Source organism: Vulpes lagopus, chromosome 4 (assembly GCF_018345385.1).
Source record: "Vulpes lagopus strain Blue_001 chromosome 4, ASM1834538v1, whole genome shotgun sequence".
NCBI lineage: Eukaryota > Metazoa > Chordata > Mammalia > Carnivora > Canidae > Vulpes > Vulpes lagopus.
Genome location: NC_054827.1, coordinates 75,409,703 through 75,426,435, shown reverse-complemented (window position 1 = coordinate 75,426,435; position 16,733 = coordinate 75,409,703). Strand labels below are relative to the sequence as shown.

Here is a 16,733-nt window from a genome sequence, read left to right as displayed (position 1 = left end):
TTTAAAAAGAGTAAATCAGCTTTTTATAGTAGATGAATAGTTAACATCAATACCTTTATCACATTAACTTAAATATGCTTACAAAACAAAAAGCAGTTTTACTAATTTGCAGTATAAGAAGAATGACTAAGCACTTTGTGTCCTGTCCTATTTCCAAATTTAAAGTGGTGTTTGGTGAAATAATGGAGCTAATGGTTAAGAGGTCAAAAGCACTGAAGCTTCATCTGCAGCCAGACCACTATTTTAATGGTCAGCATTCCAGTTTAGTGAAGTTGTTTTTCTTGGGAGACACATTTGCAAAATATCTCAGATTGTGACCTGATTGTAACTGAAGCTGGAGCAAGAGGCAGTGGGAAGTGGGATGCTGAGGGATACAAAAGTCACCCTTCCACATCCTGCTCCCAACCCACCTGCTCAAGATCATAGCCTTTTCGATTTACTGAACCCATGACTGTTTGTTCTTCATTATTTCAAGGGTTCATGCAGAGGGGACAAGGATATCTGGCCTAGGCTCCTATAGTCTCCATTTTTGTTCTTGTTTTAGGGAGGTGCTCTGAGCAGGGATAATTTCAAAGCTCCATCAACAATGATCTAATAATTTTTATCTTTGGTATACTAGAGTGTTTTCCATATTAATACATTTTATTTTTTAATGTATAACCATTTGCTTTTCAAGAGGTTTTCTTCTTGGTTGTCACCTTTGATTCTCATAATAGTTCATGAAGTAGATGGAATTATCTGTAATTCACAATTATGAAACAGGCCCAGAATGATCGAGTGGTTTTCCCAAGACAATAAGCCTTAGTGTAGAGTACCTGGTGTATGTTAGATCTCAGTTATTGATTTGCCTAGTGAGTGACTAAGCCAGAATCATTATCAAAACCCAGTTCTTCTAACTCCTTGCTCTGAATTACTACCCTTTGGTAAGGTATTTTGAATATGTAAATAATCCATAAAACAAAAGAATACAATTCATATAATTTAATGTTACTTTGGGGCAAGAAATATTACATAACAACACTGAGAGCTCCAATTTATTGAACTCCTTTAAAATACCCATGTCCATGCTGTTTCTTTACATATGTTATTTCCCAATCATATTTGCAAGGTAGGTATTATATTTTACAGATGAAAAAAGTGAAATCTCAAAGAGATTAATAATGTCCCCAAGATTACACAGTTAGGTAAGTGACTGAGTTGGGGTCTGAATTTTGGTATGTCATAATAAAAAATTCTTCATGCTGTTTCATGCCTCAGGCATAACTGACGGAATAAAAGAACTATTCAAGAAGTAGGTCATTTATAAAATTATATAATATTTAAAAGATTTATAAAAGCTATGCTTGCAAAGAAATTAATGAGAGCTTTGATTGAATTAAGATGAATTTAACTATTACCTATTTCAGTCAAACGAAAAAATGCAGACAATATATTCTAATTTTTGAAGGCAGTACCTAATCCAGTCTTAGTTACAAAGGGTTAAAGAAGTAAATCTACCATAGAGAACAAACTGATGGTTACCAGAGGAAGGTGGGTGGGGGCATGGGGGGAACAGGTGATGGGGATCAAGGAGGGTGATATATGGAAGTGTTGAATCACTATCTTGTACACCTGAAACTAATATAACACTGTATGTTAACTAACTGGAATTTGGATAAAAACCTAAAAAAGAAGTAAGTCTAAATAAATTTTGTTATATTTGTCACCTGGAATGAGACATGAAGAATTCCCAATTAAAAGATGATGAACAGGGATGTTTCTAGTTTGGGATAAATACTAAATTCCATATTGGTTATATGTGGGGGAAAATGTGCATTTATTCAACCTTATTACTTATATAATGCTGGGAGATGTTTATGTGTCCACATGTTCAGATAAATATCACAAAAAAAGTATAGGCATGAAATATGCAAAATTTCTCTTGAAAAAAAAATTTGACCCTTGGAAAAGACAATTAGGGATATAAACTGTGAAAGGAGAAATATGAAAAGCAATGTGGTCAGAAAACACCTTGGTGTTAGAGCACATTAAAAGCCTACCTTTACATATTTATAACATTATGAGGAATGGAATAAAAATATTTTAGACTTTTGTACAATTAAAGTACTTTTTCTTTCTATCTCTCTCTCTTTTTTTAAAAGATTTTTTTTATTTATTTGAGAGAGAGTACAAGCGAGAGCACAAGTAGAGGGGAGAGACAGAAGTAATTCCCACAGGGCTCAATCCCGGGACCTTGGAACCATGACCTGAGCCGAAGGCAGATGCTTAACCAACTGAGCCACCCAGGTGCCCCAAAAGTACTTTTCCTAATGGATAAGAACAACAGTGAAAATAGACTGGTAATATTATGCTTATTCCACTATGGGATTATATAGCTTAGTCCTATTTATTCAAAACTCTTCCCAAACATTAACTCTTTGGTCTGTAGAGTGTACTATAAGGGCTTATAGAAGTTACCCATCATACCTATGGTAAGAGGTCAGCTGGATAAATATCTGGATATTCTACCAAGAAAAAGTGGGAGAAAATCAGGAAGGTCAACTAGTTCTCATTTATAGAAATATATAATTTGACCAAACAATTGATATAGCACGGTGTGGATGATGTCAATTGCTTATACTATCATAAAGTTAAATAGAAATAACAAAGAAGTTTCAGCTGTATATCAATAACCCAAATAAATAATGGGTTGAAAGCTTAAGAAAAAATGGGAGCATGTTCAATGAGTCAGGAACTGATGAGCTCACTAGCCCTTAGGGATGGTGAAAAGAAGCTTTCTTAGCCTGAGGCTGGACCATGACCAGCCCTTGGTTTCTTGGAGCCCCAGGTTCCAGGTGGCAAAACACTATTTCAGCTTTTTACTTCTCCCCCTACTGGCAGTAGTGAGCCAGTCCATTTAAGAGTGGCACATACTGACCACCTTTTAAGAAAAGGATGAGACCCAATGGTACTTTAAGCTTCTTTCTTGTCACTGAGCAGCACCAATGCTAAGCAGCTGGTAGAAAAATTAAAAATCAGGGAATGAGAATCTAACAGATCATGACCTTCTTTGGCCGGTTTCTACTGTATGCTGCTTGCATACATAACAGTCTTTAGAATGCCAAAAAAAAAAAAAAAAAAAAAAAAGGGCGGGGGGGGGGGGAAGGACTTTCAAAAATGTATTTGTTCTTCAGAAGGGTTTTCTATTATTATTACAACCATGTCTACTTTTTTCTCTTCTCTCTAAATATTCTGCCTCTAGAAAGGGAGTTTGGGGGCGGGAGGTGATATAAGTTGGTGGGGGCTCAAGATATAAAGGCTCACACTCATTCATCTCAGCGTTGAAAAAAATCTAGTCTCACCTCTCTCATCCATTCTCGAATCGTTTTGCCTGCTTCTTGATGCCACACATTGTGAACAGAGTCTGTCAACGCCACAGCAGTTACCTTACTTTTTACATCTGCTTCTCGTTGAATCATCTGTTTTAAAAAAGGAAAATAAAATATTGGCTATAATTTTTTCTCTACTGGGTGCAGCCTGCTTAGTCATAGATAATAATATATTAAAACTGAAAAAGCAACATGCATTTCTTGTTCAAAGTTACTCTTTTCTATCCTGAACGCATGCCCTCTTCCTGTCCAGAGATGTGAAAAGACCTAATATTTTCTTTTAAAAAGATAATACCACTTAAGTCTTAGAACTACGCAGCTCTATTATTTTCCATGTGGTTTGACAATTCAAGGATTAAAGGGATCACAGGGGAAAAAAGGAGGAATCCCTGAGGGTTTCTTTTACAACTTTCTCCCACCACTTCCTATTTCAGTGCTTCAGGGAAGTTAGTACCCGGGGCTCACTGTTAGCTACTTAGGACTAACTTCTACTTCTTTTCAGTAGATGGCATGTCAGTAATGAAAGATATCTTGCTTTGACTTCTCTGATTTAACTAGCCTGCTCTTCCACACAGCCTTGTAATTCCTTGGTGTTTTAAGTGCCACAAATATCTTTCTCTTCAAAGCCTATTAATATCATTTTGCTTCCTAATATATTTCTTTATGTCGACAAGCTTCAGCATTACACTCTAATGTCTTTCTTTAGAATGTTGTTTCTATAAAATTTAATGGTTCTAAAATTTAAAAGAGAGCCACTTGTTTTGAAGAAACTGAAGAATTCATCAGTGGTCTGCTAGATAAAGGAAGTGAAAAATAATAGTTCCACATCAAAAGAATCATAAAAGGTTTTAATCTGCTAAGACAATGGACTCTAATTTGACACAAGTAGATGAAAGCTTAATAAAAAATTACATTTAAAATATAGTATGTAGTAGCCTTAAATTTTATAGCCATGTCCTCATCGTTTCTCGGAATCAAATGTCTTTTCTCCCACTAGAAAAGAGCAATTTCTCTATCATTTGCTATTAATTTTTCTGAATTGTCTATCAAAAGTATGTTACAGTATTTTTAAAAAGTGAGAATTCTGGGTGGTGATGATAGCTCATACAGTGAACACTGAAAGCCATGCTTCTAATACTGAATGATGCCTGTTGGCATTCTGAATGAAAAATGTCTCTCTCAAGTAAATTTCTTCAAATCCTGCATATGCATTCCCCTCTCACTGAACACCACCTAATGGGAATCTAATTCACTGTTAATGCTGCTTCAGCAGAATTTCTACACCTTACATATTTGGGCCTTGTGTTTTCTGCTTATAAAATGTGGAAATCTTAAGATCAATGTTGCTTATCAACATCATAATATTATTGCAGAAATTCACCTTGCAGTATCAATAATATTTTTAAAAGCACAAAATAATACTCTAATTCAATACTTCACATTCATTATTAAGTAGTTTGATACTTTCTCCTAGATTTTATTTTAAAAACAGATTTTCATCCATAAAAAAAGGATGAGACTGTGCCATTTCAGATGACACGGATGGACCTAGACAGTATTATGCTAAGTGAAATGAGTCAGACCGAGAAAGCCAAATACCAAATGATTCCACTCATATATGGAACATTAAAAAATGAACAAACAAAAAGCAGAATCGGAACTACAAATACCGAGAACAAACTGAGGGGAGGTGGTGGGGGGCTGGGCAAAATGGGCAAAGGGGAGAAAGAGCTACAGGCCTCCAGTTATGGAATGAGTAAGTCATGGGGATAAAAAGCACAGCATAAGGAACACAGTCAATGACACTGTAATAGTGATTTAATGGGACAGATGGTAGCTATACTTGCAGTGAGCATAGCATAATGTATAAACTTGTCAAATCACCAAGTTATACACCTGAAACTAATGTAACATTGTGCGTCAAAAGTACTCAAAAAGAATAATAAACTAAAGCTACCTTAAAAGAATAGATTGTCATGGATCACGTTGGCACTAGAATATAAAAATTTAAACCAACAATTGATAATAAAACTAAAAATTCGACAATAGTGAATCCCCCTGACTCATGAAGAACTTACATGTCCTTACTCTCATTTTCTAAACAGTAACACTTTTTAAAGATCTAGAGCGCCTGCTGCTAAAGTTACAAAATAAGAGCATGCTCTTCTGGTATTCTAAGAATATGTCTGCATTTTTAAATATTTGCCCTGGATTTTGTTGTGCTTGTTGTTAACATATGCTGACTTATGTAAGGTGGTTGTATCTGAAGACACAGAATATTGAGAACCATTTGTGAAATGATATCAAATTAAGATTCGAATAGGCTGAGGATTTAGTACAAATGTAGAAAATCTGAGAATTAAAATTATACAAACTTGGAAAAATATACAATTGTTAGATGTTCTACAAGAGAATAAAACCTTTGGTCTATTTTTCTATCTGGCTGACATTTTATACAATGGATGTGATGCTGTGCAACTTTTTTTCACATCACATCAAATGATGTTACAATCCAGTATATTTCTTACACTGTCCCTTCCAGTTTAAAAATCAGTTTCATATTGTTAGAGATGGAGAATGGTCAGATTCTAGAGGATCTCAAGAATGAAGAGCTATCTCCAAAGAACCCTGGACAAATATCTGAGGAGCCTTGGTAGTGCAGCCCGTTAAGCGTCTGACTCTTGGTTTCAGCTCAGGTCATGATCTCAGGGTTCTGGGATTGAGCCCTGTGTCCAGCTCCACTTGGAGTTTAAGCTCAGCTTGGAGTCTGCTTCAGAGTCTCTCTTTTCTGTCCCTCCTGCTTATGCATGCTCTCTGACTCAATTAAATAAAAATTTTTAAAAGATTTTATTTTTTTTATTCATGAGAGACAAAGAGAGAGGCAGAGATAGGCAGAGGGAGAAGCAAGCTCCCTGTGGGGATCCTGATGTGGGACCCGATCCCAGGACCCCAGGATCACAACCTGAGCCAAAGGCAGACACTCAACAGCTGAGCCACCCAGGCATCCCTAAATAAATAAATCTTTAAAAAAGAGAAGAATTTCAAATACCTGACTGTTTAGTAGTGATAGAATGTTTTTCAGACTATTTACCTCTATTCCAGCCTTGCTGCAACCTGGCTGCAGTTGCCATTTCTGTCCAAAGCCTCTGCTTCTTGTATTTGTCAGCTTGGTTTAGAGCCCTTCTGTCTCTTACTGCCTCTCCTGGGAGCGAGCACCGATGAAGAATGCTGGGGCAAAGGGGCACCTGGGTGGCTCAGCTGGTTAAGTGTTTTCTTGCAGCTCAGGCCATGATCCCAGTATCCTGGGATGGAGCCCCGCATCGAGCCCGGCATTGAGCCTCACATCAGGCTCCTTGCTTAGCAGGGTCTGCTTCTCCCTCTCCCTCTGCTCCTTCCCCAGCTTGTGTGTGGACAATCTCCCTCTCAAATAAATAAAATCTTAGACAAACCATGAGAGACTATTAACTTTGGGAAACAAACTGAGAGTTGTTGAAGGGGAGGTGGGTAGGGGGATGAGGTGACTTGGCTGACAGGCATTAAGGAGAGCAGTGATGTGATTAGCCCTGGATGTTATACTATACTATATATTGGCATATTGAATTTTAATAATAAAATATTAAAAGAATGATAGGGAACAGCAATCATGGGGGTAGAATGAATGCAGGAACCAAGACTGCTTAAGAGACAGACCCTAGATGGAATATATGGGTGGAGGTGCAGCTGGGCAGGAAAACAACTTCTATAAAAGAAGACTATAATAATCTGGAAAACACAGAAATCTGGAAGGGAGGAGACCATATTACTAAAGTCCTACTATACGTCAATCTAATGTGAAGATTTTTTTTTTTTGTTGTTGTTGTTGTTGGAAGATGTTTTTTATTAGGATCCATGGATAGGAACCCCTTTGAAATTCCTTGCAAAATTGTGTCTGGACATTATAGGAATATTTTTCTCAAAGAGGACCTTTAGCTTTCATTAGAGTAGATTCTTTTTTTTTATTTTAAAGATTTTATTTATTTATTCATGAGAGACACAGAGAGAGACAGGCAGAGACACAGGCAGAGGAAGAAGCAGGCTCCATGCAGGGAACCCAATGTGGGACTCGATCCCAGGTCTCTAGGATCACCCCCTGGGCCAAAGGCAGCACTAAGACGCTGAGCTACCCAGGCTGCCCATCATTAGATTCTTAAAGGCATTTTAGTCACTAAAAATAGTACGACCCTGTGATTTCAATGTCTCCATGTATTCTTGAATGAACTATGAAGTACCTGCCAAATGAACTCTTCAAACAATTAAGATCAATTTTATACCTATACCAATCTTTCAAAAATAAAGGATGACCTTCCATTTTTTGTGTAACATTCTTGGTAACATTAGTTGAATAAAAATGACAAAGAAAGTTGATATCCCATACATCAACATCTCAGTTTCATGGCTTGATATTCCAAACATCAACATCTGAAAGTTTTATGGCTTAATAAGTAGAATCTGATAAAATTATTATTAAAATATTGTGTTCATTTGTGTGTATATTTATATCTAAGTAGCATTACACAAATTTCAAAATGAATACATAGTCATTCTTACTTTATTCTGAAATAATATTAAAATGTATGTAAAACTTGTATTATTTTTCCCATCTGTGGAGGAGAAAATTGGTTGAGGCTCAGAAACTGGTTAAGGGCCACACAGATACAAAAGAATACAACTCTGAATTGTCTATGCCTTTAAGTCCTGTTTTCTTTCATGGGTGTCATATGGGGTCTATTTCTCAGTAATATATTATAGTACTCTTACCTAAAAGAACTCATTTGATTAATCCTTTTTAGTATTTCAGTAATACAGTACTTCATTGACTTGGACATTTATTTTATTATTATTTTTAGATTTTATTTATATGAGAAGGAGAGAGAGAGAGAACACAAGTGAGGAGGGGGTGGAGGGAGGAGCAGACCTCCCCATTGAGTAGAGAGCCCATTGATTGGGGCTCCATCCCATACTCCAGGATCATGACCTAAGGCTAAGGCAGATGCATAACTGACTGAGCCACTCAGGCTTCTCTGACTTGGATAGTAAAAAAAAAAAAAAAAAAAAAAAAAAATTCCAAATCCAAATCAGTAAGGAATGCTGAAATTCTAAAAACCATGCCAAGATAGAAATTAGTCATGTGGAAAACCAGACTATCAATAGCATTTAAAAATTATTATTATGGCTCTAAAATAAAATGATGTCTAGGATAAGAGGGAAAACTGGATATTTCCATAAATCATACTGATGATTTGAGAATTAATACAAAATGTGTTGCTGTCACCTGAAATTTTTCTTTCCCCCTCTTAATTCGATCTATCTCTTCAAAGTCCTCTCACCTTAGCTTCTACACAATTAATCTGCTCTTTCCTTCTGTGCATTACATGTTACCAGTCGACAAAAGCTTAAATAACCCAATAAATATGAAGTACTTTGAACAGATTAAAAACATATACCATCTGTATACAGGCTCATCCTACTATGAAATTTTTTGATGGGAGTTGAAGTTGAGAGGAAAAAAAATCTCCTTGTATTGTTTTCTTCCAGAGTAAGATTCTAAACACTAAGTAACAGTAACAAGATAAGAGAGTTTATCAGAGCCTAAGAGTATTTGGTGGGATGAAAAGCAGAGGACCAGAGAGATGGTGTGGGAGGGCCAGAGTCCATAGCATCTACCTCTGCTCCCCTCCATGTGCACTACTGGCCAGGCCTTCCTGCCACCATCTCTCCCCCGACATTACACAGACTGCTTCTATCTACCCAACTTGCCTCACCATGCTTTCTGCAAGGCCTCAAATGGGGCACTTGCCTACCATCTTCACAAGTACCTGGCCAAATATAAATACCTCATGTTCCCCTAAAAGTGTAATTCCCTTTTTGTACCTATTTCAGTTTTTTTTTTTTTAGGTTTTTATTTATTTATTTGAGAGAGAGAGAGAACAAGAGTCTATGCACAGAGGGGGCAGTAGCAGGGGGAGGGAGACAAGCAGACTCCATGCTGAGCTCAGAGCCATATGTGGGGCTTGATCCCAGGTCCCTGAGATCATGAGCTGAGCTGAAATCAAGAATCGGGTGCTTAACTGACTGAGCCACCCAGAGACCCCTATTTCATTTCTTTTATAAGTTTATTAGGAGCTACTTTTAGAAAAGGAAAACACAAAGACTCTTTTATTTCCACTAAATTAAATTAAAAAATTGCTGTCCATTTGTCTTAGCTTAGATGATAAGCTTGGAAGGCAGGGAGATAGTGATGTTATAGGGATACTTTGCCATGAGCCTTTGAAGGTAGTTTTGTATCTCTAGTTGAGGGTCTTGGGTTTTGGAAATTATGAATCAATCCAATACTAGGTTTAATACTCTCAACCTAAACAAGTGAACCCCACATTGGGTTTGTCTTCATCCTAAACTAAAAGAAACAAGTGATTTCATTTCTCATATTTGTGGCCCAGTAGGGATAGCACTCAGAATAAATTGTCTTAGGCTTTAAAGTCCAAGAGGCCTTCCTGAAAGAAGCCAGTGTGGGTTGGGGTGTAGGTATGGATATATGTGCATGCAGGCCCATATCTATATTAGCATGCATAATATGTTTGAAACATGTTTTTGAGAGAAATATTTTAATGTCTTTCACCAGCAAAAGTCATTACCTTCCTTTAAAATTCTGACATGTGTTACACATATGCACTGTGAGGGTTACAGCATGTGAATCACTTGTACAGGAAAGACTATTCTGAAAGAAAATCAAATAATGCATGTTTCCATCAGATTAAGATCTGACACTACTGTACGTATATAAATCTGAGGATCATTACTACTGCATGAGCATGAATGAATCATCACTCTGGTTAATAGCACGGTTGAGGTTTGAGATGTCTTTAAAAATATATATATGTGTATAAATAGATTAGCTCCCTCTAGAGCTCCTAGAGTTAAGATTTCAGATTAAATTGTTTCAAAGGTTTGGAAAGCATGAAAGGTGGTACTTTTTCACATTTTTGTCATGCAGATTATATTTACACTCTGTGCTTCTACTTGAGTATAGTTTTTATATAGTCTGATAAACCATGATACTTTACCACAAATCTCTCCATCACTTTACATTTGTGCCTGTACATCTCCTGGCTCATGGCACACTGCCCTGTGTGCTATCAGGCCCACTGGGTTGAAAATGTACATTGGGCCAAGATGACTAATCAGCCGACACTGGGTTTGGCAGAGTCTTTCTTGTTAATGCTTTCCTGAAGATTCTTTTGTACATGTCAATCCCGATAGTGTGCTATTCACAGAACAAATATCACTTTTGCCACAATATTAAAACTTGGTTCTGTCACCCAAGGCTCTTGAAGCTCCTCTAGTGATTACTATGAAATACATACACTTCAGTAGATGAAATATGAGGACTAAACTGCCCAGCAGGAAATCCAGACAAGTATGACATTCAGCTCTCACATGCTACTCACAGTTCACATTTCTAATTTGCATTCACTTCTCTCTCTCTCTCTCTCTCTCTCTTTCGTCCCCCCCACCCCCACCTTGGAAGGGGGGTGGTGAAGTAGAAGTTTTCAAGTAAGCAGTCTTCATAAGGAATGCAGTGGTTAGGTTCAAGGGGTTTGGAATCCGATTCTCTGGGTTCAAATCCCTTTTCTGCCACTTTGGGTAATGACACTTAGAGTGAATTACCTCAACTCTTTCTGGGTCTCAATTTCATCACAGGTAAGAGGGAGATGGGAAATACACCTAAGTCATGGGGTTACTGTGAGACGAAATGAACTGAATATAAAGTGACTAGTGGAGGACCTGGCACATAGTACACAATTATAACAGATACTGTAAAAACACGCTATGCAAACTACTCCTATTTGTAAGCTAGTGCATTCTCCTTTCTCATGTAGAAGGTAACAGAAGCCTACCTTAGAATACATTTAATGACAAATACTGTTTTTTAAAAAGACACAGGTCTTTTTAAAGGAGACCTGTGTTTTAAAGGAGAAACAGAAAGAAATGATCATTGTGTTTGCTTAAAAATCTCATAATCAGAATACTAGACCTGTAATAGCACTACGCACTTAAAAATTAAAACAGAATTGTTGAAGCCATACTGTGGCAGCTCCAGTTTCTTGCCATCAGTGAATCCTTTCAGAATTACTTGGGCCAGCAACAAAGCATGGAGCCATGGCTCAGCAGTGCCAAGCTGGCACCGAGTCCTTTTACCACTTTGTTTCCTACATAGAGGGAGTATAGCTGCCTACATTTTAAAAAGATAATCACAGAGATATAAAAGTATGTCCAGGGGAAGGTATTAAAGTGTTGTAGTTAAAAGTATGCATAAGCTCTGGAGTGCCACGTCCTTAAATTTTAATTTTTGGTTAATCATTATAAGAATACAAAAAGGGAATAATAGTAGTACTCCGCCTCATCAGATCGCCCAAGTATAAATGAGATTAAGCATGCAAGCAATCAAAATTGTCAGCTACTATCACTATTACCTTGACATTCATTTTTAATTTCTGAAATCTGTTCTTCCTTTTAAATATAGTATCTATGTACCCTTCAGTGACATCAACATTTGCACAGTTTAGGTGGCGGTTATGTGTCAGACAACTACCACATCCCCTCCTCCGCCTCCACTTTAAAATCATGTAAAGTGATGTGGGCTTGCTTAAATTTTGCAAGGAGAATAATTAGGTACAAATAAGATAACTATACATTCTAGTTAGCCCAGGACATTCCTGGTTTATAACTATGGACGTGGCATAATCATTAAGAGTGTCTTTTTCCACTGTTAAAAGTGTTCTGGTTTGGATGGTAAATTCTATGTTGCAGTATATATAAGTAGAAGAGAAGTTAAATGTTACTCTAGCAAACAGGTAAATCTGACAAAAATTTCAATGCTAAACAATTTAAGCATATGCCCCAAAGTGATATAGTTGTCACTATAAAAATAACCATGGAGGAAAACATTCAAGAAATATTTCCAGAAGTTCCTAAGTTCAAAATGTAAGGGCAAGCCTGAGCACTGTGCTGAGCCCCTCACAGATGGACACGCAGCTTCACACCCTGGGTAGATAAACATGGCCAGCTGGAGCTCCACTGTAGCAACAGGATAAGACAACATTCTCTTTTCCTGTGCTTTGAAGCCCTAGCTTCAATTCTTACAACCTTTGTCTAATTTCAGGAAGGAAAAGGCTCTCCACAGGCAAGAACCCCAAGGGATAGGGTATGTAAACTGAAACTTCTTGGGTCACATGTATTTATGAAGATAAGTCTCCAGCCACCAGTTAGGGAATAGCAAGTTATGATTTAGTATTGCAGGCGGCCAGAAGAGAGCAGTAATAACTTCCTTTTCCTTTCCTGCCTGGACTATGCTGCCACGTGCAGGCTCCTTCAGCGACAAAAAAGCATATGTAAGGAAGGTTTCAAAGGAAAAGAAAAGAAACAAACAAACAAATATTAAGTGACTGACAATCTGGAAACTGGAAAAGAAGACCAGCACTTAAAAAAATACATAATAAGAGAAAAAAAGGCAACAGTCTGAAAAACTTCATCAATCAAGAAAAAAGCAAGTTCATTATAAGGAAAAAATAAAAGTGGTCATATATTAAGAAAACAGTTTAAGGATTCATCAAAGTGACTTATTTGATTAAGATGTTTTCTTATGTAATGCTATAAGACTGATCATAAGTAGGTGAGATATTATAAAACATAGCTATTAAAATCACATCTATAAAGTGGATGTATTATAAAAATGTAAGTAAGAACTAGACACTGCCAGTCCAAAAAAATAAGCTGGCTTGCAAAGGAGATATTTACCTGGATAGTCTAAGATGGAAAAACGAGAAAAGTTATTAAAACCTTATGTATGTATTACATACCCAGAGATGTTTCTGATGCAAATAAGTAGCATGTTCACAATACTCAGTTTAAAAATCACATATAGCTCTTATCAATTGGTAAGTACTTGAAACACTGTTGTATATAAAGAATTTGTCAATTGTTGAATGGTTTAAAAATTTGTGGCAAAAGATTTCATTAGGTTAGGCAGAGGCAAGGAATATACATCCAGCTGGGAAAGTGTTAATACACTTAAGTTTTAAAGTATACCATTTATTTTGGTCTGGGAAAAAGAAAGGTAAAGAGATAAGATTTCCCACCACAAAGATATATATAGTAGATAATCAGAGTACAGGAGATTATGTTATTTAACAAATTTTTCTTAAAAGCCTTTACATTAGGTTAGGTGTGAGGTGATGGATATGTTGACTGACTCGGGTGTGGTGAATACTATACCATGTATACAGATATATTATCAGGTTGTATACCTTAAATATATACAATTTTCAGTCATCAATTAGACCTCCCTAGATCTGGAACAAAGAAAGTTTTGATTTGAATTTCCACATAGATGTTTGGTATTTTTGAAATTTTACTAAAGTATTCAAAGTTATAACTTTAATAATATTTTTGTAAAAAAATTTAGGTTCCAATTACCTATATTGTTTTCAATATATTTTAAGGACCATGTACTCTGTTGCTGGGAATAAACAGGGAAAGTGATATTCTCATTTATCAACTGTTTAAAGCAAAACACTATTACTACAAAGTTGAGGAAAACTTAATTCCAGACCTTTGGGAAGAGCTCACAATTTAGGATGGTAAAGGCACGTGCAGATAAGTTCTTAGAGCCCTTTAATACTCTGAGTACTTATAGATAGATTATTTCATTACAACAATTTCTTTGTAAGTAGTTGAGGGATTACATTCCTGTTTTTTAGATGAGAAAATTTCTGTTTAGAGAAAGTGACTTGCCCATATTCACATAGTTATTAAATGGCACTGCTACATCTTTTAACTCCAAATTCCATGTCTTTATGTCCTGGCTATCTGTATATAATACCTTACATATTCATTTTTGAAGTATTTGCTACATTGGTAATGATTTGTTCATGGTCTTTCTTTCCTACTGAAATGTAGGCTCCACGAGGGCAGGATCATATTTGCCAGGTCAGCAACACATCACCATTCCCTGTACAATGACTGCCATATCATATGTGCTCAGAAACTATTTGTGGAATGAATGGAGGTGCTATTTAAACAGATGGAATAGATTGGGGAAAGCAACAGCTAGTGAGCTGGAGTGACGTCTGGTTTAGTGTATTTAGAAATAGACCATATCATAGGTTGGGTTCCCGAGGAAACAGACTCTGAAATGGGAGTTAGCATGCAGGATGTTCACAAAGGAGTGCTCTGATGATCAACATCTGAGGAAGGTGGCCGGGGTTTGCGGTGGGAAATAAAGCAGGAAAGGGCAGAGAGAGAAGTCAACGTAAGATGGAGGTCCAATGAAAATATTGCACAACTCCAGGGAAGCTCTGGACCTAGAATGATCCTTCTGAGTCATTCTAAGCTGAGCCCTGATAGCTTGGCCTTTAATCTCCCTTACTGTTCTGTCTTTGAATATGAGCCCCTACAGCAGCCAAGGCAATCCCTGAGGGGCTGACGGCTGAAAGCACTTCCAAGAGTTAGGGCAACAAATCCTTTATTGAAGGAGCAACTGGTCAGTGTATCACAATGTCCACCACAGGCCATGACTGAAATTAAGCATTAGCCTATTGTCCATTGAGATCTAAATTGTCCTTCTAATCTGCCTTGCACTCTATTCAGTTATTTGTGAACTCAAGATTGCATTATCGTTTAACTCACTAATATCTCTGAGATCAAATATATTTCTCTTGGATTTTAGGTCTCTCATAATCTATTACCATATTATATATCTTGTCAAATTTTTCAGTATCCTTCAACGAAAGATTATAAGGGAAAAACACAAAGTCAGAATATGGAGACACACTATTAAAAAGCATAAAGAAATAAAAAAAATCACAAAATTCAAAAATTATCTTACAAATCCATTGGGAATGATTTGATTTCCTGGATTTCAAATGAAATATGTATGTCAGATAATGCAAGGTATTTTCCTGTGATTTCAAAAGTGAATGCAAAATAATCCCAAGCTTTATATAAAATATGCAATAGTCACTTAGGGTCTGTCATGATAAACTCAAACCATGTTGTTGGTAGGGGAAAAGGAAGAGTGAGCTCCAACAGAGAGGTTTCACCATAAAAGTAGTTGGGCTGGCTTTTCAAATCTCAGCCTAAATTTATGATATAAAGAAAATAAAGACTGCTATGTAAATTTGGGGACTGAATAAAGACATTTAAGATTTTGATTCTTTTCCAGATCTTAGTTACTCTATGTCCTGAGATGCTTTTGAGTTTTTGCTTCTAGAAATCGAGGGTAATCTTCATTTGATCATATTTCTCCAAATGCAGGGCTCAGGTTTATGCAAAAATGTTTGGCATAAATTGGAGGGGGGCTCTTACTTTTAGATTCCAGTCTAGGCATTGACCGCTTGATACAGGAAAGTAAGACCACCTAAATGTTCTTAAAATAGGATGTGTTAATCAATTGTGGTTTTTTAGAATTACCAAACATTGGGAAGAGGCTGATATCCATTTTTAAGGGGAAAGTGACATCATTATGATAAGTATAAGCCACAGACTTCCTACATTGTTTGAAAATATTTGAACAAGAATCTCCAGATGGCTCTTTTACCTGGGAGCTTATGCTAAGTACTTGAAGCTTGTGTGCCTGCTTAAACATTCAAGTGAGTACTGTTGCTGGAAGAAATTTCTATTCAACTGGCTACTTATGAAGGTTGTTTAAATGCACAGTCTACTGACCAACAAATATAGAACAACCCTTTAAGCTGGGATTTAAAAATATGATTCTGATTATATGTAGGAGTCATTTTTCTTATGAAAGCACATCTCAGACTTCTGAAGTGATAAAGTAGATCTGTGTGAATAACTGGTTTGAAATAGATTCATATGAGATAGGACTTTTAGGGTTGTATTTACTGCAGAAAATCATATAAACATTAAGTGGAAGAAAAGATGGGGTTGGAACGAAAGTAGCTATTTATTTCTATGTATATGGCTATATCTTCATTTCACAGATAGAGGACATACACATATACTATATGTAGCAAAAGAGCACTTCTGAGTTCGTATGCTAGTGAACTATAAACAACAGTCGCTATACACCAAGTGTCCTCTATCAATATCCATTGTAATGGAAAACGCTGGAGTAGCACTTCAGATCACTAACAGGAAGAGGAGAACCCTGAAACCTATCATTTAGACATCTGATGACAGCTCTGATGCAAGATGGCAGTGAAAAATTTATACTGAGGAAGGGCTGATGTATGAATGAAGGAGAATTATTCTCTAGGCTATTTTTTAAAAATTCCATTTTACTTATGTCTGTTCATTAGCACTTCTTTG

The 16,733-nt window shown here is 36.6% G+C and overlaps 1 protein-coding gene across 7 annotated transcripts in view; it reads right to left on the bottom strand.

Moving 5' to 3' along the window:
* Positions 1-16,733, bottom strand: part of FAM172A (family with sequence similarity 172 member A) — a 418,896-nt gene that overhangs the window by 152,127 nt on the left and 250,036 nt on the right. For all 7 annotated transcript variants that reach the window (XM_041752634.1, XM_041752632.1, XM_041752628.1 and 4 more), the window contains one exon: positions 3,342-3,458. In XM_041752634.1, coding sequence (XP_041608568.1) covers positions 3,342-3,458 — 117 coding nt within the window. The remainder of the gene's footprint in view (positions 1-3,341; positions 3,459-16,733) is intronic.